General features: G+C 32.7%; 1 protein-coding gene across 3 annotated transcripts in view; it reads left to right on the top strand.

Annotated features, from left to right (window-relative positions):
- The window catches only part of LOC127708177 (ATP-dependent RNA helicase DDX4-like), a 57,322-nt gene extending 41,637 nt beyond the window's left edge, over positions 1–15,685 (top strand). For 2 of the 3 annotated variants that reach the window (XM_052213033.1, XM_052213027.1), the window contains exons 8-17: positions 782–868; positions 1,263–1,349; positions 4,210–4,290; positions 7,092–7,393; positions 8,091–8,375; positions 9,541–9,850; positions 10,591–10,690; positions 12,487–12,757; positions 13,353–13,472; positions 14,354–15,685. In XM_052213033.1, coding sequence (XP_052068993.1) covers positions 782–868; positions 1,263–1,349; positions 4,210–4,290; positions 7,092–7,393; positions 8,091–8,375; positions 9,541–9,850; positions 10,591–10,690; positions 12,487–12,757; positions 13,353–13,472; positions 14,354–14,470 — 1,760 coding nt within the window. In that variant the 3' untranslated portion in view covers positions 14,471–15,685. The remainder of the gene's footprint in view (positions 1–781; positions 869–1,262; positions 1,350–4,209; positions 4,291–7,091; positions 7,394–8,090; positions 8,376–9,540; positions 9,851–10,590; positions 10,691–12,486; positions 12,758–13,352; positions 13,473–14,353) is intronic. The other variant, XM_052213041.1, reaches the window with a different exon arrangement.
- Positions 15,686–25,827: the final 10,142 nt, after the last annotated feature.

Genomic DNA, 25,827 nt, shown 5'->3' with positions numbered 1-25,827 from the left:
CCTTAAAATTTTCCATTTTAAATTGGTTATTTCTGATTTATATATAAAAGCAAATTATAATGATATGGTTTGAATAGGTAAATTAAAATTTTTTTAAGTTTTTAGACCACATTCATTCTGTGTCAGAAACCTATGCTGTGTCAAATATTTAATCACAATCCAAATTCAGTGCTGTATCAAGCTTGAATGTTGTGTCCATACTTGCCCCAACTGTTGGGGGGGGATCGACCTCTGCGGTCATATCAAGCTGCGCCCCAGCATTTTATTTAGTATTGTTCCAATAAAAAATTTCATAATTTTTTGGGGTGTTTGTTAAGTTATAGAATACATTTAAGAAAGCCTTAATTTAAACCATCATTTTCCAGATTTTATTTGTCTAAAAAACAAATTTCAATAAGAATGATGTTGAAAATTTTGTCAGAAATCAAATGTTTGAATCAGTGTTTATATTGAAAAGATTGAAAATATGTTGTTGATTTTGAATAAATACATCACATGCAGTCTTGTGAGTTGATACATGTATTTTCATCTTATAAGATTTTTTTTTCATCATTGGTAAATAGAAGAAATTTAAAGTACATTTGTACCCAGTGAATAAACTACAATGAGCTAGATAGCTATTGTATTTATTCAATGGGACAAAAGTTTAAATCGACAGGTACTTAAAACTGCAAATGATTCTGTGCAAAAATTTTCATTTCTTTCCAAATAAAACTTGCTCCATTGTAACAGAGATCCTATTTGAAAATTAAAAAAAATATATATACATGCTGTATTGTAGGTGGAGGAGGAGGAGGGAGAAGTGGGAACTGCTTCAAATGTAATGAAAGTGGGCATATGGCAAGAGATTGTCCTAATGCTGAACAAGGTATTTATTTTATTTCCTTGAATTATGTCAATATAAACATAAAGAGATGTTGGTTTATGTCAAATAGATAGCAACCCAATGAAAAAAAATAATAGACCTCTAAATTAAAAGTTTTGAAAGTATAATTTCAACAGATTGCTGTCAAGCTCAGGAAATGGTAGTGTTTGGCAAAGTAAAATTGACGAACGCTCATATTTTTTTGTGTATCTGAGACCTTAACTTAGTGTTTGGGACATTGTGGTGCACAAGGATTGATTGTTGTTCCTGTTTAAAAGCCTTTTGAAATATGTCGGAAAACAATGGACAAGTGATAAATGCCATATTACATAGAGCTGCACACTAGCTGAATGTCTTGAAGAATTAGTTACATTAAATTAATGATTGACTATTGTAGGTGGTGGAGGAGGGAGAAGTGGGAACTGCTTCAAATGTAATGAAAGTGGTCACATGGCAAGAGATTGTCCCAACTCTGATAGTAAAGGTATTATAATGAAGTATTAACTTAGAACAAGATTGTTTGATTTTGAAAATTGATAACTCGCATGATAATGAAAGAGGGATGTATTTATTTTTATTCACTGAATGAAATTTCAAGTATTTGTTTAGTCTATATACAAGTGAGTAGTGTATTTCCTATTCGTATTTTAAAGTATTAAACTTTCTTCATGAAACATTTTAACTTTTAACCTTGCACACATTTTCCACAACCCAGGGACTTGTTTAAGGACACTTGCATTGTAATTTGTTTGTTGAAAAATCAAGGAATTCTGCCCTTTTCCACATAAAAATAGGGATGTTTGTCCTGTTCTGCACACAGTTCTAATTTATTCTTGTGTAATGAGTATCTATGCTCTTTATAAAGCAATATATTTGTCACATGGCTGTTCCCTAAAAACATAATTGGACCCAGGGAAGGCACTTGAAATTTCAACTGAGGATGGGTGTCAAATACTGTTTTTATACGACCGCAAAAAAATTTGCGGTACTATATTGGTATGTCGTTGTCGTCGTCGTCCGAAGACACATTGGTTTTCGCACTCTAACTTTAGTTTAAGTGAATGGATCTCTTTGAAATTTTACCTTAAGGTTCAATACAACAAAAGGAAGGTGGGGATTGATTTTGGGGGTTATGGTACCAACAGTTAAGGAATAAGGGGCCAAAAATAAGCATTTTCTAGTTTCCAGACAATAACTGTGGAACGGTGTATTGATCTCTCTGAAATTATACTACAAGTTTCCATACCACAAAGTGATGGTTAGGATTTGCTTTGGGGGGTTATGGCTCAAACCGTTTAGGAATTAGGGGCAAAAAAGGGGGAAAAGCAGGGTTGTCCTGGTTAATGGACAAATACTTTAGTACAAAACATAATTTAAAGCAGTGTAAGGGAGATAAATCAAATACATCATTGAAATTATCTCCCTTACACTGCTTTTAAATTATGTATAAAGTAATGGTTAATGAACAATTAAGATAATTTAAAACAGTGTAAGGGAGGTAATCCAAATACAACATTTTGGTTACTTCCCTTACACTGCTTTTAAATTATGTTTAAAGAAATGCATATTTATAAAGGAAGACCAGTAAAAATATCTGCAAATGTTGCATCTTTTTTTTTAACAAAAAAATCCATATGAAAGATTTGACACTATATTTTAAATTCTATTATAAAATAGATTAAGTTAGCACTATGGTAAATTTAAATGGGTAATTATGGTTGCAAACTCCATTGGAAATTTGAATTGAGATTATGACCATATCTTTAGGGAAAGAATTTTTTTGGGGAAAAAAGGGGGGGTAAAAAGAAATTGTGGGGGGTCAATTTTTTCTCATTTCAGATTTCAGAAATTAAAAAGAATTATTCTTCAAATATTTTTTTTTCAAATTTCAAATATTGAAAAATTTCAAGAAGTAATCTTTAATTGCACAGTGTGGCGCATTAGATTTGTAAAATCTTTGACCACATTTATTTATTTGTTATGCCGAATCTAACCGTGTATTTAGATTTTTAATTTTGGGTCGAGTTTTCAAATTGGTCTACATTAAGGTCCAAAGGGTCCGAAATTAAACTTTGTTTGATTTTAACAAAAATTGAATATATGGGGTTCTTTTATATGCTGAATCTAAACATGTATTTAGATTTTTGATATTTGGACCAGTTTTCAAGTTGGTCGAAATTGGGGTCCAAAATTAAACTTTGTTTGATTTCAACAAAAATTGAATATATGGGGTTCTTTGATATGCTGAATCTAACAATGTATTTTGATTTTTTATTTGTGGACCCCGCTATCAAATTGAGGTCAAAAAGGTCCAAAATTAAACTTCGTTTGATTTCATCAAAAATTGAATTATTGGGGTTCTTTGATATGCCAAATCTAACCGTGTATTTAGATTTTTAATTTTGGGTCCTGTTTTTTAAATTGGTCTACATTAAGGTCCAAAGGGTCCAAAATTAAACTTAGTTTGATTTTAACAAAAATTGAATTCTTGGGGTTCTTTGATATGCTGAATCTAAACATGTGTTTAGATTTTTTATTTGTAGGCCCCGCTATCAAATTGGTTCATATTGAGGTCAAAAGGGTCAAAAATTGAATTATTGGGGTTCTTTGATATGCCAAATCTAACCATGTTTTTAGATTTTTAATTTGGGTCCCGTTTTTTAAATTGGTCTTCATTAAGGTCCAAAGGGTCCAAAATTAAACTTAGTTTGATTTTAACAAAAATTGAATTCTTGGGGTACTTTGATATGCTGAATCTAAACATGTGTTTAGATTTTTGATTATGGGCCCAGTTTTCAAGTTTGTCCAAGTTGGGGTCCAAAATTAAACTTTGTTTGATTTCAACAAAAATTGAATATATGGGGTTCTTTAATATGCTGAATCTAACCATTTTTTTTGATTTTGGACATTGGACCATAATAGGTAAATTAAAAAAATTCAAGTTCTTAGACCACATTCTTTCTGTGTCAGAAACCTATGCTGTGTCAAATATTTAATCACAATCCAAATTCAGAGCTGTATCAAGCCTGAATGTTGTGTCCATACTTGCCCCAACTGTTCAGGGTTCGACCTCTGCGGTCGTATCAAGCTGCGCCCAGCGAAGCATTTTATTTACTATAGAAATATAAGTGAAATTCTATAATTGTCTCTACAAGTGGTTTGCCCATTATGAAAGTGCTTTCCCTGTGTACCATGTATGTTTTAATAGAACCATTGTTGGAACATGTACAGTGCAAATTTTAAAAGAATTTCAAGACAGAGGTGTACACAATTTCAACATGTGTCTGATTACATTTAAATGGCTATCTCAATCCACCTCTACATGATTTTCTAATTTATTTAAGGAAATGCATGCTTCAAGTGTAATGAAGAAGGACACATGGCCAGAGATTGTCCTAATGCCGAATCTAAAGGTCTTTCATTAGGTGAGTAAATCGTGCCTACAAATAATTTTATTACTTAATGTTGTTGTACACTTTGTATTTAATATGTTACCCATATGGCTTTTGAGATTATTCACAAAAAAGCAGATAAGAGAACGTTTTCAATTTCTGTAACTGACAAGATAAGGTATATTTGATTGGAAGGTGCCAGTTGGAAGTGGTGGTCTGATATGACACAAAGAATGTTGAAAGTAATCATGTTTCTGTTTGCTGGATGGAAAGTGAAAGCTAATCACATTTGCATATTCAGATTGTAATATACATGTATAAAGAAATATTTTGGAGAAGGGAAACGAGTGGAAATACTGCAAAATATTCTTATGGCTTGAATACATATCAACATATTTTTTATATGGTCCTCTTCAAAATGATTGGAATTTGATCAGGCAAAACCTATTGGTTTGTCAGAATAATTGATAATTGGGGTTTTCTTCATTTTTATTAGGGTCTTGTTTGCTAAAGGTTTGTCTCATTTTTATGCCAGTCATTTACAGAATGTATTCAGGGTTTGACACTAACTAAATGTATGTACTAGCCTGCAGGGCTAGTGAAATTATTATTCTACTAGTCCTCTTGTCAATTCACTAGCCCTCCAAGTGCCTTTGGCATGCCCCCCCAGAAAATTTTGATACAAATGAAGCTAAATCCTGTGTTCTGGAGCATTTCCAGAGGGTTTTGAACATGTTTTGTTTCATGAAATTTCACTGGTTTGTTAACCCTTAGACTGCTGCATTCATTTCTATTGTACTTTAGTGTATTGCTGAATAAAATTTTAATCACTGATGAAATAAACATGTTTACTTACAATTGCAATATCTTTGTAAATATTGAATATTCATCAATAAAAGTTATATACAAAAGTATTGTTATATTCTGTATTTTTTATTTATTTTGTTTTTGTGTGAGTCTCTGGTCATTTATTACCTGTACAGTTGCAAATAGAGGTTAACAAAGGTAAATTATTTTTTTTTCATGATTTATTAACGCGAATCCATCAATGTAAAAACTTTTCAAAGGTATCCATGACTTCAGAATTGAACCAATATTGTTAAAAATCTCGTAAGAACTAGTTCCATTGCGATTATCAAAAGAAAAAAGTTTCTTCTCGGACCAACGTTTTTTTTTTATGCAACTATTTTCCAGTATTTTACTTCCATGTACAAATATGTTTTAACAACAAGTTCATTGATATAACTTTCGTCAATAAATAATCTTGACAAACATAATGTTTGAATCTATCGATGTCAGTGATCAATATTGATTCACAGTTGAAAGGCGCAATGATAAACATCGCAAATCCTGTTTCATGTCATCCATTTCGAACATAGTCTGGGGAATCCCTGTGGTTCCCGCTTTAAAAGTCTTCTGTTCACAGTTTTGCTAGAATGTTTCTATTTCAATCTATTATATCTTCTGTTCTCGTCCAAATGATTTAAATTGGCCACCCCTGTTACATCGTTATCATTGAAATACTTCTGAACGTGTTGGCCATCACTCCAAACAATTTCCGCCATTTTGTTACTTTTTTCATCTAAATTTTTCACTTTCGGTTTCATCGCTTATACCTGATTTAAAGTCTTAAGAGAAACTTGAAAGTGCGCTGAATTTTAACCAATCAGAATCCATACAAGTCTAAACTGACGCAATCTCATGAATATTGACTCCGCCCATTCCATGGTAACTGTGTAAACAAATGAGATACGGAAACGACAATAGTAGCGCGTAGCAGTAGCGGACTGCTTTATCGGAACGACAATAGTCGTGCGTAGCAGTCTAAGGGTTAATAAAAAATACAAAAAAAAAAAATATTTTCATATTTTAATCATCTATATTAAGAATGTGTACGACTTATTTTGAAGACCCCTTTAGATCATTTCTTCATTATCATCCTCATTTTACTTATCATCATTACTTGTGTCTTTAATGAAGATGGATAAGTAAGGGATTTAAAAATACACCCACAGAAGAGGAAAGGTTTGCCCTTGCTGTTTTTTGTCATAATTCTTCATGGACTCCTTCTTTTCCCTTGTTGTTTGTCAGTTGGTTTTTTTTTTGCAGGACAAGATTTTATTCCTAAAAATCTGCATATTTTTACCACAGAACAAGGATTTGTATAGTATACAAATCCTTGCAGAGACCTTTAATGTCGTATATATGACCTGAATAATTCAGTGATATTGTTTGCCTCAAATTACATTCGAAACACAGCTTTTTCCCCTAGAGAAAATTCCCAAATACTAAAAAAAATGGCTTAAAATTCCTCCCAATAAGTTGTACATTTTTGCTAAACAGTGATGGTATCGGTAGTAATGTATGTAAATTTCGTAGTCATGTTATTATTTTGAAAGTATGAAAGCACGTTTAAGATCCAGGTTTCTGAATAGAAATCATCATGGCGTTTTAAACAAAATTTTGACTAGCTGGTCGGACTACTGTGATGAAAACTTTACTAGCCCTCCCTAATTTTTACTAGCCTTGGGCTAGCGGACTAGCGTTAGTGTTGAACCCTGGTTTTATGGTATCCCATTGACTCTACCCATTCATCTATAATTTGTATCTGCAATATCACTGTAACACCTTGTTAGAATTTATCTAATTTTTCTCAAAATCTTAACCAAATAATGCTGATGTTCACCTATTTTGGTTTTTTTTTATCCAAATTATTTTGAGGGTTAGTAGATTTGACATTGCTTTATGTGGGGAAGAGGGTTGGATCTTGTTTAGAGTACCTCTAGTTGTTTAATTAATGTCTTAATTGAATTGTGTATGCATTTATGTTTCAGACAAGGACCGTCCACCACCTTATATCCCACCTGCACCATCTGAAGATGAAGCTGAAATTTTCAAAACCATACACAAAGGCATAAACTTTGACAAATATGAAAAAATCCCAGTTGAGGTCACGGGAAAAAATTGTCCCGAAAAGATCTCATCATTTGATGATGCTGGATTGTATGAAGCCTTTCTTAAAAATGTGAAAAAGTCAAACTATGACAGACCAACACCTGTACAGAAATATTCTATTCCAATAGTAATGTCTGGAAGAGATCTGATGGCATGTGCACAAACAGGATCTGGAAAAACTGTATGTACTTAAAAATAAGGTTAACTTGAAAACTCAACATATAATGCTTAGTATTGGTTATTCCAAAAAGTGTTTTGTTTCTCAAAACACCTTAATGAAACGTGATTTTGATGACCATCTGCCATGCAGAATCCAGCATGTTTTGTCTACTTAGAATCGTTTTCGTTGTTAGGATTTTTCAATAAACGCTCCTTAGTAATACCAAAGAAATCATTGCTCCACATTGACGCTTAAATTTTAGCTGTTTGCATCCATTGGTTGACATTGTCTATACACAACATTTATGCACAACATTTATGCTTTCTCTTTTTGAAATCTTTAATGTCTTTGAGCACTCGAGACCGGCATGTGGGTATTGTCCAATAGAACAGACACTTACCTATTCGTTTCTTCCAAACACTTAATCTATTGACAATGATTGAGGAAACAAAGGACAAGTTCTGTTTTAAAAATTCTGTAAAGAAGAAAAAAATAATGTACTTTTTATATTGAAAAAAAAATTGAATTGCAAGAAAGGGTTGGTTGTGCAGCAACACCAAACAACTAATTTTACTGGGGCCAGCCTGACTTGTATTATTTGACTCTTTGACAAATTTTCTTTTAAGATATCCATAGTTAAAAAAGATGTGAGAGTTTTAAAAATATTTTAACTGAATTCATAATATTGCATATTTGAAACTGTCATCTTAATTTGCAGGCTGCTTTCTTGCTACCAGTTTTAACTGGAATGATGAACAATGGACTGACTGGTAGTTCATTCTCAGTAGTTCAAGAACCACAGGCTTTAGTTGTAGCTCCAACAAGAGAATTGGCAGTACAGATCTTTACAGATGCCAAAAGATTTACCCATGGAACAATGCTAAGACCTGTAGTATTATATGGAGGAACCTCTCTTGGGCATCAACTGAGGAATGTAGAACAGGGTGCACATATAGTAGTTGGTACACCTGGTAGATTAATTGATGTGATTGGTAAAGGAAAGGTAAAAAATGATAATTTTTTTCAGAAGGCTTAAGCTTTTCACGTCTGCATGTCAATCCCATCTCAGTTTAAAGTTTTGTTTTTGGTTCGTTTACCATGAAGATGTTGTTATATTAAATTGAATTTTAGTACACATGTTCATTGTTACGATTTTTTTTTTTAAATATTTGCCAAATTAGGGTTTTGAAAGAGATTTCTCAGTTCACTGAACCTGGAGAGGGGCATGGTGTTCTAAATAAAGGAAATTTATGCTTGATTTATATTAATACACCATCTGAAGGAAGAGTGTGTACTGCTTTACCTCTGTCCATACCATGAAATTTTTCCTAGAATATTACTTGTGAACCATATATCAAAGCTTCCTGAATATTTATAGCAAGCTTCATGTGAACATGCTATGTATAATGTGTTTTCACATTCATCGACCATCAACTTCCTGTTCTAATACTGAAAAAATTATATATTCTCACACATACTGGCCATGAATGAAATTTTTGGAAGAACCTTTGAATCAGAATTTCCTGAAGTTGGTATTGAGCTTCATTTTAGCATGCTAAACTGTTTGATGTGATTCACATGCATCCCTCATCAATTTTATGTTTTCCAAATACCTACATATTCTTACACAAAATGTCTGTGTATGAAATTTTCGTCATATTTTTCTCAGATCAGACCTTGCTTTTGGTCAATATCAAGCTTCATGCGAGCTTGCTTATACCCTTTGATGAGTTTTCAAATGCATCCCTCATCAACTTTTTGTTAACCAGATACTTGTTGCAGAGGTTTCATTAGTGAGGAATACCTCACAGTTCATCTCATGTTATTGGTGGTTCAGTAAATCAAGCTATGGTACTTAAGAGATAACTGTATTATATCTATGGGTTTTCTGCCGTCGAATTGAGTATCCCTATCGTCTTATCTATGGAAAAAGAACAAATAAATATTTTGGAGTTATTGCCCTTGGACAGATTAAATGTGGGGACATTGAAATGCTGTTCTTTTATAAAGATTTACAAATGTTTAATTTTTCACACAAAATGTATTTACATTTGTATTACAAACACAGCTCTATGATGAATAGATTTAAAAAAAAAAACAGACTAGATATAGAGAAAATATTGTTTTAAACAAGAGGATATTAGTAAAGCTTGTTTTCTTCTTTCCAGATCAGTTTAGAAAAGCTTAAATATCTCATTTTGGATGAAGCAGATAGAATGTTGGACATGGGATTTGGACCAGAAATCAAAAAAATAGTACATGAATTGGGAGCACCTCCCAAAGATCAGAGACAAACTCTTATGTTCAGTGCAACTTTCCCAGAAGAAATCCAGAGACTAGCCGCTGAATTTTTAAATGACTATTTGTTTTTGACTGTTGGAAGAGTTGGTGGAGCTTGTACTGATGTAGCACAGTATGTGCATGAAGTTCCCCGTGATCAGAAACGTCAAAAATTGTGTGATATCTTGTCTGAATCTGGTAAGATAAAACTTGTAATAAAAGTAAATAGCTGATTTGTTGTTGATATTACAATGATTATCATGTTAATCACAATGTTATCCATCTTAGACGGTTCATTTGTATAATATTTATTGTCCATCTTAGAAAGCTTTGAAAATGTAATCTGGGAGTCTAAAGAATGGTAAAAGGGAAGAATTGAACATCAGTAAAATATAGACTACTTTCAAATTTATGCACTTTCCCGTAAATTTCCTATGTAACAATTTTTATGTTATTACTGTTAAGTCACAGTAAAAACCAATTGTTCAATGGTGTCATTTACACCTATTGATCTTGGGTCAAACTTGTTCACAAAAAAACAACTCGAGATTGGTATGTATATATATTAAAAAAAAGTTTTTTGTACACTTGCTTAATGCATTCTGTTAATCCACTTGGCCTTTCTAATAGTTGTTACAGTGCTTGCAGTTCATTATGTGCCAACATACAGTTCTAATCATCAGTTTGATCATTCAAGAATATAAATTATAAAGCTTAAATTCGATGACTACATTCGCTTACTCTTATACTCTTAATGCAAGGACAAATCAGCCATTGATTACGTTGAACCACTAACCATTGATGGGGAAAATCATCTAACTTGTATTATTCGATGAAGAGCGGTTGTTTGACATCCACAGACAAAGCCTTTTTCCATATTAAGGACGAATGGAGTTCCTGAATCATTCAAATATTCTAACAATTATATTTTATTTTAGGTACAGACAAAACACTTGTTTTTGTTGAACAGAAAAGAAATGCAGACTTCCTTGCTACTTACTTGTCTCAGTCTGGATTTCCAACAACAAGTATACATGGGTATGTAATTATGCAAAGAGTAGTAAATGAATAGACAAACTAAACTGATTTGAAAAGAAGTAGTTGACACCATTTTTGTCATGTGTATAGTTGACAAGTCAATATCAACCAAGAACAATGCTATACAGTGAGGTGTGTTTACAGATCTTTTCGACTTCCTGTTTACGGAATACTTGTATAGTAAAACAATGGCCGTATATGAAATTTCTTTTCAGGTAACTAAAATAAGAGCATCTTGAAATCAGGCTTCATGTGAACATTCTTTATTGTGTGAAGTGTTTTCAGATTCATTGCTCATCAAACTTTTTGTTTACTGAAAACTTAAAAAGAGGGTATTATAAGCTAGGAATAGCTCACAATTATTGTTTTCATGTATTATCAGCCAATGAAGATTCATAATACAACAAAACTGAATTGTGAATTCATGGTAGGTATTTCAAGCTAGCTAGATGACTCCTGGGGACTATGCCAAATGTTGCTCTTGTATTGTGTTTCCCATAGAACATGGATTCTGCCACTTTTGATATAGTGGGGAGGGAGGCAGTGGCTTTGTAGACTTGATAGACTTAGTTGAGAAATCTGTTTGGAAAAAAACAGAATTGTTTATGGCCTTGATAGAAACTAGTCTACATATTATTCCTCAGTCTATATTTCTTATTTTTATGCCCCCGCCATAGCGATAAAATTTTAACCAATTTGATGCCTGACAGTAAAGGGCAATCCTACCCTCTTACAAATGGAAAAATTGCTTAATTTTTCGTTTCCGTTCTCTCACTTTAGTTTGCCTCATACAAATGTTATGAAACTTATGTGCAATGCTTATTACCACAAAACACACATCAAATTTGAATTTGGGTAGAGTCCTTTTACCGTTCTTGAATTATGTCATTTTATAACATTATATGCAAGCGGAGGCATCATCAGTGTCCCATGGACACATTCCCCATTTATTTAATTGGTATCTAAACACATTAGTTATATTTTTTAATAATTTTTCTTGTCAATATTAGTGGTGAACCGATTCACTGAAGAATCCATCAACAGTCTTCATAAACGTCTATGAAAATGGCTTCATGTATTTTAGGTACATTAAAGGAACATCAGGTTAACTAAACACAAAAAAAACTGAACATAGGTAGTTTGCTATAAAACTACATGTATTAATTTGAGGTTGGTTAATATTACTGTATATGTACTTTTTTCCGCGAGAACTTATTTTTGCGATTTTGGTATTGTCGATGAATTTGCATGTATTTAATTTCGCTGTATTTCAGATAATTAACGGACTTATAATTCTTAAAATTTTTCGTTATGTCTTTATTTGTTTAACAATATAAAACAAAATAAACAAAGAATATTCAATCATCAAATCAGTCCTCTGTTTTGATAGATGTTTAATAATCCGATTATTAAAGTCGTTAATTGCTTAATATAGCTGTCACATTTGGCTTGTGCTATTATTTTTCACCTTTTCACCTTTTATTCTTAATTGAATTTCTGTAAAGATATCTGGTGTTGTTTTAACAGTTTCACGGTTCAGTTGAGGTTATCTAAGGCCAACAAGGTGAACATGCATGTACAATAATAAATTCCAGTAATATTTATTCAGTGGATTTCATATTTTTATATTCATGAGAACTGCATTTGAATTCGCATGTATTTATTTTCGCGAAAATATACCTACCGCGAAATTCGTGAAAATAAGTACATAAACAGTATGTATTGTATCATTAGGTAGGTGTATTGTTGCAGCCCTAGTCGATATACCTATTTATAAACATATGTTTACATTACAGTGATCGTTTGCAGCAGGAAAGGGAGGAAGCTTTGAGGGATTTTAAAACTGGCAGAGCACCCATTCTTGTAGCTACGTCAGTGGCAGCTAGAGGGTTAGACATTCCTCTTGTTAAACATGTCATAAACTATGACCTTCCACAATCTATAGACGAATATGTACATAGAATAGGTAGAACAGGTAGATGTGGTAATGTTGGTAAATCTACTAGTTTCTATACAGATGATTCAGATGGTGGAATAGCTAAAGCTTTGTTACGGATCTTAGCAGATGTAAGTTACTATGCATTGTGCAAAATAAAATCAACAGTAGCTTGTCATTTATTAGCCATTTGTGAAATTATGAAATATAAGATTAATTTATTACTGATTTTGTGAAAGTAAATTTCTCAAATTTTAACCAGTGAATTGGACTTCTCCTTTTCAATTATTTTTATATCTAGTTTGGGCCTATTGGTTTATGGTTTATGGCATTTTTGGTGTATTTTGGCAATTTCTTGTACAAAACATGGTCTCTTCTTTTCTTATATTATTTGGAGACAATAGGCAACAAATATACAAAAATAAGGAGATGTGGAATGATTACCATGCCTTCCTTGAAAGACTACCCCATTTTATTTTGGATTTTTTTATTTATTTATTTAAGCATTACTGTCTACTGTCAACAAAATTAAATTCCATTGGTCTGTGAGACCATCAGTCATGTCGAACAAGTTTTGGTTTGATCAGAAAGGCCTTAATTTCTGACCAAATGACATACCTGTAATCTCGCAGATTATCTTTTGCACCAGGTATTCTTAAAGGCTTCTACTATCTTGAGATTTTAATATGTCTTGATCCTCTTAAATAGTCTATGTTTATATTTCAGGCACAACAAGAAGTCCCAATATGGTTGGAGGAGTATGCCAAATCTAGTCAGTCTACTGCTGGCTTCTCTAACTATGGAGGCAAATTTGGTGGAAAGGACATCAGAAAAGACCAGCCAAGGGTAATTAGTTGTAAAACATTGTATAGTTTATTTCATAAAACTTCTAGTGAAAGATGGCACTACAATATCAATACAAATACATATATTGACTGAATTTTATTAATTATTGGTGACAGTTGTAGAAGATTTCTTTACCTTAAATTTGAAATTTAATTTTTAAATAAAAAAAAGCCAAAAATTTTCAAATGTGGATACCAGATCATTGTTAAAAGAAAATGTTTTTTATGAGATTTCAATTGCCATGTTATAGACTAAACTATAAGCAAATAGTGGATATGCCTTTTGTTTTTACTTTACCCCTGTCTGTCTGTTTGTCTCGTGAAATTTTAGTCATATTTTCTCTGGACCGAGGTTCCTGAAATTTGTTATCAGGCTTCATGTAAGCATGCTTTACCATGTGACAGGGTTTCTGATTCATCAGTCATCAACTTCTGTAATCCAAATACTTGTACATTCTAAACACAATTGCCATATCTGAAATTTGTTGTCCGACTTCATGCCAGCATGCTATACCGTGTTTCGGATTCATTGCTTATCAACTTCCTGTTAACCGAATGCTTGTTATTATTCTAACAAAAACAGGCCATGTATAAAAATTTTGTCGCATTTTTCTTGGAAACTACCAAATAAGAACTTCCTGAAATTTGTTATCAGTCTTATGTGAACAAGCTTCACCATGTAATGTGTTTTCAAATTCAATTTTCTCCAACTACCTGATTACCTTAAAGCAGGGGTATCATTAGCTCATAGTTCTACTTCTGTTAACATTTTCCATCACAGACAAATTGCCATTGTGTAAAATGTCAAAAATTGTTCAGAATATTGCTGATTTTTCAGCTCATGGAATCGATTATTAAAATTATGCAAAATGCTATTTGTAGACAAGAGACAACCACACAGGAGATTCCAGTTCTTTTGGTGGAGGTGGATATAACGGAGGTTTCAGTGGAGCACCTGCCAACTCTGGAGGAGGTGATGATGAGGAATCCTGGGATTAATCGCATATTTCTGGCATTGTTATTCCAAGGGTTGTAAATAGTTTTTTGACGATGAGATACTATAAAGAACATTAACATGTTCTTTTTAATCATTTTACTCCATTCATATTTGAATGAATGCTGTAACCTGCAAGGAAGCAGGAGTTGAGTTATAGAAGAGCAGTATGCCATTTATGTATCAGCACATTGACTTTAAAAAATCTACAAAAAAATTATGATTATCAGAAATAACCTAGATACTCTCAACTTTAATGTTTTGCTAGGACCTTACAGTGGTTGCAACTACCAGAACAGACTGATCTAGGAATTTGCCACAACTGTTCATTAACACTATGTCATCAATTTAAAAAATTAATACCATGACTCAGCAGTGGGAATCCACTCTTTCAATGTACGATAATCAAAGTCAGTTGTCACACAGAGTTAGATGTTGGAATAAGATCACAAGGAACAATGTTTAAGACTAGAATTGAAGAACTTATAAAGAAGATTGAGTTTAATCAGGCCATGTCTTGCCTCAGCCTTAAACCATGAGGCCATAATATCGGAAGACTTCCTAGACTAGTAGTATAACCAAGTGAACCAACAGCTGAATCTGTTCAGTTCAGTAATCACTATGAGTCAGCTGTTACAAGATCACAAATAATAGTGTTGAAACTAGAATTGTAGAAATGTTGAACTGTGAGAAGGTTCATCATTGATTGGAAAGCGGGCATTATTTTTTTAAGTTGAAAGATCCCTATCAGACTAAACCAATTTTCATTTTATGTTTTATTTTTAATTTCATCTTAATGAGAATTGATTTGATAATGCGTTTTTTATTATTATTGTTTTATAGTAGTGCTACCTAAAATCATGTGCTTAATCAAATCCAGGTCTATTTGTTTACATAAAAGTTGTGTGTTTTTTTTCTTTGACTATAAGATGTATGCCAATAAGTCTTTCTTTAATCGTGATGAACTCTAGTCTATATGAAGTAATGTTTTTAAGTCTGTGTGGCATCCTACTAAATCAGATGATTGTTTATTGTGATAGATCTCATGAACTGTAAAATCAGAAATAGTGCAATATGTAATGGTATACCTGCTTACAAACAAGGCAAATTTTGATGATTTGAGGAAAATTTCATTAATTCTTAACCTTGTGATACTTATTGTTATACATTTAAGTTTTGTTTTTACAGCATTTCATATTAAATCATTTTCAACATTTTAATTCTGTTTCACCTTTTCAGTGCTATTGTACTAGTGTGAGGTGATTGTAGGTTTGATCCTTGGAAGCCTTATGTACTGTGGATTCATTATTATTATTATACCCCACACAACAAAATTGTGTAGGGTATAATGTTTTTGACCCGTCGGTCCTCAGTGTTCTTGTCATTGCAACTCTGAAACCACGCAACAAAATTTCAGGAAACTTTGTAGATAATAAGGACATACTATATGTAGATGTGCATATCGACAGGAAAGTATGATTCAACTTTTATTCTACTAAGGAGTTATACCCCTTTGAACTTAGAATTTTGGCCTAAATATACTACTGCAATCGTTTGTCATTGCAACTCTGAAACCACACAACAGAATTTCATGAAAATTTGTAGATAACAAGGACATACTATGTAGATGTGCAAATCGACAGGAATTTATGATTTAATTTTTTTCTAGGAGTTATGCCTTTGACTTGGAATTTTTTACTTATACGACTGCAATAGTTTGTCATTGCAACTCCCCTGATACCACACAACAGATTTTCATGAAACTTTATAGATAATAAAGACAAACTATATAGATGTGCATATTAACAGGAAATTGTCATTCAAGGTTTTTTCTATCAGTAAAGCCACTTTGAACTTAGAATTTTGGCCTAAATATACTGCTGCAACCGTTTGTCATTGCAACTCTGAAACCACACAACAGAATTTCATGAAACTTTGTAGTTAATGAGGACATAATATGTAATTGTGCATATCCACAAGAATTTTTATCAGTTGACTTTTTTTGGAGTCGAAACTTAGGAATTTGATGAGATTTTGTTTGCCCAGTAACAATGTGGGGTATGGGAGCCTGCCCACAAAGGTTCTTCAATTTGTAGAGCACTAATTTTCATGGATTCATGGATACGTTGTTTCCACAATGAATCCACAGTAACACATTCCAGGAAAGGGATAAAGTAAATTCACCATGGTTAGTCAACACAGTACATCTGCAAGCATATACTATTTATAAATATTCACAATCCCTTGTATGAGCAGAGAGTGATTACTGATAATTCACTTTGATGAACAGGCTCAAAAGCATATTCCAAGGTTACCATAATGTTACTACTGGATATAGGTAAATAGGAATCACCTTGTCAGCAACTAAAATACATATAGGGTATTAGTCTAGCTATGTGCCCGTCCGTGGACAGCTCTAGTTTTAATTTGTAAAGAAACAGGTAAAATCTATTTTTGAATGCATCACTTGTAGTTTTACCAAACCTGTAACCTTTGTAACAGGCAATTGCATACATATAAAAACAAAGAGAGATGGTATAATCACCAATGAGACAACAAGATATATATGTTATAAGGTGGAATGCTGTAGTGTCACAATTGCAAAAATTCATTGAACACAGATGGAGCATAAAACAGATATTAAGCTTGTTTGTAATTCCAGTCAGTTTATGCCACATTTTTGTCGAGCCTTCGAATTTAATCGAAACGAGACATTGCGATACTACATTCCTGCGATTAACAGCAAAAGTAGGCAAGACACTGGGTTCCACGGAACCCTTACAAATTTTTATGAAATTAAGATGGTAATATCTGACGAGTTGAAAAAAAATCAGTGTCAATCAACTATTTTTAAATGAGTTGAAACTAGTATTGTATACGGAAAATGTATTGTAAGCACTTTCAAACCTGTATTTCTTGTATGATTTCTATGAATTTATACCAGCAACGTCTTGATCCTGGTCAATTATTTAAGCAGGAATTGTATTCCTTTGAAATATAATTTACATTGAAAACTGAATTATAAGTACTTTGATGTTTAGATCAGCAAAGTCTTGGAAGAGTTCATTAATCAGCACAGATCAACTATGTTTACAGGAGTTATAATTTAGTATTTGATTTCCTTGCAAAGTCTACATGTCCATCAAACAGGGTTACCTGACCTCAATCTTATTTTATGGATATTAAGTTTTTGTGATAAGGTCTGTTTCTCCTACTGTCAGTAGTAGGTCAACTTTTTGGTGTATTTGATGTCTGACAGGTATCACCTGAACTTGACATCATTCCACAGGTTCATTGGTCAATGTTTAATTTTGTGGTTTAGTTCTTTTCTCAAATTATTCAATCTCTTTAACTATCTTTGACCACTAGATAACAGGACGGTTGTTGATTGCAAAACATTGTATACTTATCCTTCCAGAGCATCTCTAATCTTGAATTTCTAATATTTTCTGTCCATTTAATCCTGTCTTGATGCTTCAGATTTGCTTTGTTCACATATTTTTGTCTAGATTCTGATTCCCCTTGCCCACAGTTGATGGAGAATATATTACCCATCATTTTAAAAGATTTATCCTAACATGCTTAATGAATCTTTAGTGTAAACATGCAGTTGTTGACATTTTTTAACCACAATTATCAATATTGCCATTTGATCAAATATTAGCCTAGAATCAAATCATGGTTTCTTTTTTAATGAATTGATTTTACAACTTTTAAAACGCTGTAGAATTTGATTGAAACTTTTTCTATCAAGGAAAAAGTATGAATAGGCAATGAAAATATCCAGTTGTCATAAGATCGAATGAACTAACATATAAAATACAAAGATGCACTATGAATGCATTTGGAAACTAAATCTATAAACAATAGTTTAATAAAGAATATTAATATATTGAAATATTTATGTAATGTTGAGATCTACCTAGTGTCCATTTTGAAAAAAAAACTGTTGGACATCTTATAGGAGATACTGCCCACCAATTTTACCAATTTCTTTCATTTTTGTCATTTATCGTGAACACTTTTATAAATAGAGAGATACTTTATATAGTAAAAATGATTAGGAAAACAAGGTCTTCAAATGTTAATTTCTAAATGCTAACAGTTAAACAATGTCAAGAAAAATGAATTGCCCCCACACACATTTCCCATCACCCAAAGTCACATTATGTTTACAAACTTCAATCATTACCTGATGACAAATAAACCTCAATTACCATACACATCCATCTGCACCCCACTTGTAGCAATATTCAAACACCAAAAAATTATTAATTAGATTAATAAAAGGTATCCTACCAGTTACAGCTTAAACTAAATTCCTGTATGGAGCATTTTAAAAACTGAGTTAATATTAGAATAAGATGTATGATTTGCCAATAAGACAACTCGTCGTGTGAGTCTTATAGTATTATTGTTATGTGTCCACTTTTTATAAAAATGAAGATGCTATATATTTGATATCCAGGTGCAATATTCTATCTTCCTATATATTTATAATACGAAATTTCTTATATTGTACATGTTTTTGTCAGAACTATACTGTTCTATCTCCACATTCTCATTGAATGATAATGGCGGATTCGTCTAGTCGAACACCGGAAGTTCAGAGAAAAATAGTTTTATAGTGTTGTATCGCCACTTTTTTTCAAGTATTTTTGCTGTAAAATAATATAACAATTATAATTATCTTAATAGTACTATGCTTAAATTATTTGCATGGTTTGAACTCAATCTATGAGTAATTCTTAGCAAAAAAAAGCATTCCCGAATTGGAGATTATACACAATTGAAAAATCCATGATCTATTTCCAATAGAAATATAGGGATTAATTATTTGTAAAATAACATTGTTTGTCGTAAAGTGTTTTATCTCCAGAAAAGGAAGTGCTTTACTTATTTAAGGTGTTTGTCTATTCAAAAGACAATTGAACAAAGAGATACTCTTCATGTCCGTATTAATTGACTAGTTTGTCAGTTTTCTTATTGAAGGGGGACGTTAAGCAACCAACAATCAATCAATCAATCCTATGGAAGGTCGGTGGTTTTCTCCAGGCACTCCGGCTTCCTCCACCAATAAAAACTGGCTGCCACGAAATAGCCCAAAAGTGGCGTTAAAACACCAAAAATCAAAATCAAATCATGTCCGTAAATTCAATTCCTATATAGATTTTTATATATCTGTCAAATATTTATGATATTACGTTTTTATACGACCGCAAAAAATTTTGCTGTCGTATATTGGTATCAGGTCGTCGTCGTTGTCCGAAGACAGTTGGTTTCCGGACAATAACTTTAATATAATTAAATAGAAATCTATGAAATTTAAACATAAGGTTTATAACCACAAAAGGAAGGTTGGGATTGATTTTGAGGGTTATGGTCCTAACAGTTTAGGAATTATGGCCCAAATAAGCATTTTTCTAGTTTCCAGACAATAACTTGTGGAACGGTGTATGGATCTCTCTGAAATTATACCACAAAGGGATGGTTAGGATTTGCTTTGGGGGGTTATGGCTCAAACCGTTTAGGAATTAGGGGGAAAACAAGGGTGTCCTGGTTAATGGACAATTTAAAAGCAGTGTAAGGGAGGTAATCTAAACACAACGTTTTGATTACCTCCCTTACACTGCTTTTTAAATTATGTATAAAGAAATGTTGTATTGTCTTGAGATGATTAGCTGTCAATTTATTTTTAGAGGTTACTATTAAGGATTATTAATTTTAGCCATGATTATGTATGTCATTTTCTATTTTAAGACTTTTATGATGTATTTAAATGGGTAATTCTGGTTGCAAACTCCATTTGAAATTTGAATTGAGATTATGACCATATCTTGAGGGAAAGAATTTTTTTGGGGGGAATTGTGGTGGGGGGGGGGGGTCAATTTTTTCTCATTTCAGATTTCAGAAATTAAAAGGAAACATTTGCAAAAAAAAGTGGGGGGAGGGGAGTCAATACGCAACAGCATAGTGTATTGCACAAAAGCAAAAAAATGAATATAAATTCAAATCATATAACCAATTCTAAGTTCTTTGACTACAGTTATTCTGTGTCAGAAACCTATTATGTGTCAAATATTTAATTACAATCCAAATTCAGACCTGTATCAAGCGCGAATATTGTGTCCATTTTTGCCCCAACTGTTCAGGGTTGGACCTCTGCGGTCGTATCCAGCTACGCTCGGCGAAGCAATTTATTAAATGTTCGAACTCTCCACCAGATTTAATATTGTCCATTAATAAATAAATTAAATTCTTGGTGTACTTGTATATGCTGAATCTAACCATGTATTTAGATTTTGGATATTGGACCATGATGGGCAGTGTATATAAAGTGCGGATCCTGAAATACCATTTTCACTGTAAATGCCATACATTTCTAATATAGAATGATAAATAAACACGAAAAATTTATTCCGTAAAAGTAAGAGCATTTATTGCTAAAAATATTCAATTCTACTTTTTTGATAATTCTTTAGAATATACATGAAGGGTTAAATTTATCCATTCCAATGACATTTCATCATTGAATAATTACATTATAATACGTTATTTTGATTGGCTAACAGCAATCTCGCTTCATTCTAAAATTAATCTTCATTTCAAAATGAAAGTAACATTCATGATGACACGAGCTTCCACAATAATGAGTGCACAGGTAAATAAAAGAAAAACTTGATAGAAATTATGTTTTCATGATCCTAGCAAAAAATGTAATTTTAAGTATTGAATGCTTCTTTTAGTAATTTTATAGCGTTGTAAAAGTGTTGGCCGTGTGCATCTTTTTAGAATGAAGCGCAAAATGTACTTCGGTCAACGCTTTTACACCCCAATAAATTTACAAAAAGAAGCATTCAATTCTTAAATAAATATACCTTGCGCAATTAAGCACGTTAATGGCCATCGAAAACTATGCTTAAATTTTGGATTTCGGTCTATATCTAGTGTACTATACATCCCATACTATTGAAACGTCATTAATGAATTCATCTTGGATAATGAAGAGCGTTCACACAACGACCTACATTTTACGCTTCATTGACTGGTTACGTTTTCACTTCAGTTTATGTGTAAATCTAAGGAGCTTAACACATCACGTATCGATGCAACTTCATCAGTGCGTATATCTTGGACATAAAAAGAATACGCAATTTTGAAATTACAATGTCATATTGAGAATAGTTTCTTGTTACAAGTTTTGATGGTTCTATATCGCTGGTATCTCCACTGCACAGTTGATTTCGGACGTTGCTGTGTCGCAAAGCGAAGTTGGTAGATAGAACGTTCAAATGTTTTTCTTCAAAGACTTATGACCGTAACATAATTAGGAAAACAAAGTTACTGCTTCCTGACAGCATTGTTTATTTCTTATAAAACACGAACACCCATTATTAATTTAAACAACAATAGATTGGTAGATATTGACCCATCAAACTACTACAAACCTGGAGATTCACGGACCAGAGGAGGTCACCGCATACACCAATAGCGTACTCTAAAAGACCAGTACAGGTACTCCTTCTTCCCAAGATCAACCAGGGAATGGAACACACTACAGGAAAAAGCCACAACAGCAGCTACACTAGAAGAGTTCAAGGCCAGCCTTACCATCCTGCCATAGGCCTTGACAGGAGCTTCTCACACATAGAACTCCTTAGATCCCAGATGTATATAGTTTTAATTTGTAAATACTAATTACTGTAAATAGTTACTGCTGGTTTTGATAATGGAGGAGGAAAGGCCTCATGATTATACGAGCAAGAGTCATTATACACTCAAGAAGAGTCCGACTCTGTATTGATAGAAGAAGAAAAATCATTAAACACACGGTCACATTTAGTTTTAGAGTCAACATACCATGCTTTTACTTATAGTTCATTCAAGTTTGTGTTACACAGAATCTTTGTTTCACGATGTTTACAAGTAATTTATTCACACGTCTATTTAAAATAGTCACAACGAATGAGAAATCCGTTGTTATATTTCATATATACATGTTTAAAGACCAAACTCCGAATTTCGCCATGTTTCGTTGTCTTTTTATTGTTTTTGTTTAGTACCGTTCATTGCAAATCCTTATACTGTTGACTACTCAAAGCCGATCAATATGGTAAATATATATCTATCTATACTATTAAATTAGGAGACGAAAATTTTTTATCCGGTTTGTCTCCGAGCCGACGATCTTCTAAAGTATTATATAATAATAAATAGTTAGTGTATGTAATGTACTTTATAACTTCATATAGTAATTGCTTTAATTAGCGAAGCTTAATTAATTAAACCCCAAATAAAGTTCCGTAGCTGGTTCCTTACCGTCTACGTTTTGTAAGCAGGCGAAAATAGTTTTGTATTCAATTTGTCTTGAATAATTTATCGCAACTCGGCCCACGGCCAACTCGCCCAACTCAAACCCTCTCACCAATTATTACAACTTGCATCACTTTATCAAACACTCGCACCATTCAAAAAAAAATATAACAAACTCGCAGAAATGTGTTTAATCATAAGATTGTTTTCTTCTTCTCTTAGTAAATTCCTCCTTTCTCGGAGCACCCGTGTCACACAGAGACAGAACTCGCACCACTCGAAAAAAAATACTACAAACTCGCACCACTGAAGAAATGTTATAAATCATCAGAGAGTTCTAAATTGTCTTCTATTAGTTATTTCCTCCGTTCTTGGAGCACCCGTATCAAACAGAGACATACCTTGACTCGCACCTTTCATAAAAAGAAGAAATACTACAAACTAGCACCACTGAGAAATGTTTTAATCATCACTGTTCTAGTTTGTCTTCTTTTTCTCTGAATTATTTCCTCCATTCTAGGAGCACCTGTGTAACACCGAGACAGAAGCTACTAATTGGACATTCAAACTCCTATGGAAGAAGAACTGGCAAACTAATCAAAACTATCAACACAATGCACCAGTGCATAAAAACAGTTTGAGAAACACGAACCTAAGCTGTGTATCACCATAAACATTTCAAGTAGTCTTCAACCCGCGCGAGCGCGGGTTTATTCTAGTATCTGTATACCGGGTATATATAACACAATAATATTGCTTGACAACTTTTCAAAGCTTATTTAATAAAGTACTACAATTTTTTAAGGAAGATTCGCCGTAAAAATACGTTGCACTCATGGATTTTCTACTCCCGGATATTTTCGAATCCCTGACATACCAATAGCAAACTCAGGACGATGTGTCGCATATCATCATGAACTTAGTGTGATATTTACCTCAAGATCAAAATACTCGGATTTTTAGAATCTTTTTTGCGAAATCTCTCAGAAACTGGATTGCAATCAGGTGCTCTCAATGAGTTGGCTCCACTTGGTCCCACATTAAATATACACGAAATTCAGGTACTTTAATTTTCAATATGAAATGTTATAAATGTCAAACAGTTAGGCCGTTACAAACAATATAAGATGGGTATTTCAAAGGAGACAACATATTTTCTTCTCAATTATTTTAGCAACGAAGGGTACAGTACTGTTACGCAAACGCGCAACGAACGGTACAATGTAAACAATTTCATAAACTGATGACTTTTTTTTTAGAAAATCATAATAATTACATAACTAGGTATGTAGGGTATATTCTGGAGGAAGATACGCTCACTAACCTGCACATATCTCAGTTGTTATTTAATGTTTGCATTTTTTAAGCATTTTAAGCCAGTTTTTGTGACCAAGGTTCGTAAACATATACGTGCGTTTATCATTCAGTAAGTACAGTTCGAGTTAAAATTCGAATTCTTTAACTAATATTGACGACTTAACATGCATACAACGTCTATAATATATTTTTGAATACAAACTGTGTACATAACTCAGAATATTTTTGATATCATATATCAGCTTCTCTCAGCTTGTTTTTTGTCGCTTAAAAACGTACAACGTCCGCATTCAACTGTACGGTGGTTAAGTATGTACGATAAGTTTGGATTTTTAGATTGTAAATATCCTCAATATTTAATTCATCAAATAAATTGTGTCAGTTTTTGCATGTCCAACTATCACATAAAACCACAATGAAAATCCATCGCACCTATAAAAAAAACCCACATCAGAAATGATCGCACTTACAGTGATAATGCATCGCACCAAATGTCAAAATGAATCGCTTTCAATAACTTTATTCTAGATTCTGTTGCTTTAAAAATATGTTTGGACTTTAATCATATTATTGTACATTGTGAAGTTATATTCTAATGAAATTATGTTAAAAGATACGTTCAAATCAATTATTTTGTATTTTCAAAACGTAAACAAACACAGTTTTTCCCATCATCCTTTATTCTACAATAGTAATACTCGCATATGACAGTGAAAATGAACTATCTGGATTCGCACTTTATATACACTGATTGGTAAAAGTCCAATTTCAAATTTTTCATTTCTTTGACCACATCCATTATGTGTCGGAAAGCTATGGTGTGTCAAATATTCAATCACAATCCAAATTCAGAGCTGTATCAAGCTTGAATGTAGTGTTCATACTTGTCCCAACTATTCAGGGTTCGACCTCTATCAAGCTGCGCCCTGGGAGCATATTATTGTTAAATATTTTTGGTTTGGGAAAATATCCGTAATGCATCTTATAAGCATCTTTCCCTTCCTGATTACCTGAGATCACCCCGGTTTGTGCTGAAGATTGTCTTTAGTTTTCTATGTTGTGTTTTATAGACTTGTTTGTCTTTTGTTCTCTTTCCGTTTTTTACCATGACATTGTCAGTTCATTTTCGACTTGTGAGTTTGGCTATCCATTTGGTATCTTTTGCTTCTATTTTATAAGAAAAATCTGTTAAGCTCTAACTTAATGTGAAAAAGATATAGACTCCTAGATCATTCCCACCACCCCCTTCCAATAAAAATCAATTGGTTGTTCATATAAGTTGTATCTGTCATATATTGGCCTCTGATTGTTGATCTCCAATCATGAGAACACTCGACTAACATTGGCTAAGTAAAAAAAACGGTCATCAGAAAAACAACTTCTATTCAACTATGGTTAACCTAGATGACAGTAGGGATCAGAAAAAAGGAAGTCGTTATCATAAACGCCGTTTTCGCTCATTCCATATTCGAATTGGCGAGACAAAACCATAAACAAAATGATGCTTTTGTAAATTTAACTTTAATTTTGTTGAAAAACCAGCAAAGTCTACATCGATATATTTTGAAATCAAGTTTTGCCATCTTTAACCCGTAATTGAATCTTTGTCTACCGCACCTCTACTGGAAGCGGCGCCTGGTAAATTACCTGAAATAGATTGAAAGATATAACACGTTATTGAATACCAGTTAAAAACATTCGTTGATAATTAATTTCTATTCGCATATCCTTC

The sequence above is a fragment of the Mytilus californianus genome, unplaced genomic scaffold, assembly GCF_021869535.1.
Source record: "Mytilus californianus isolate M0D057914Y unplaced genomic scaffold, xbMytCali1.0.p SCAF_1, whole genome shotgun sequence".
In the NCBI taxonomy this organism is placed as follows: domain Eukaryota; kingdom Metazoa; phylum Mollusca; class Bivalvia; order Mytilida; family Mytilidae; genus Mytilus; species Mytilus californianus.
Note: the sequence above shows the minus strand (reverse complement) of the source record. Positions and strands in the feature narration are given on the sequence as shown.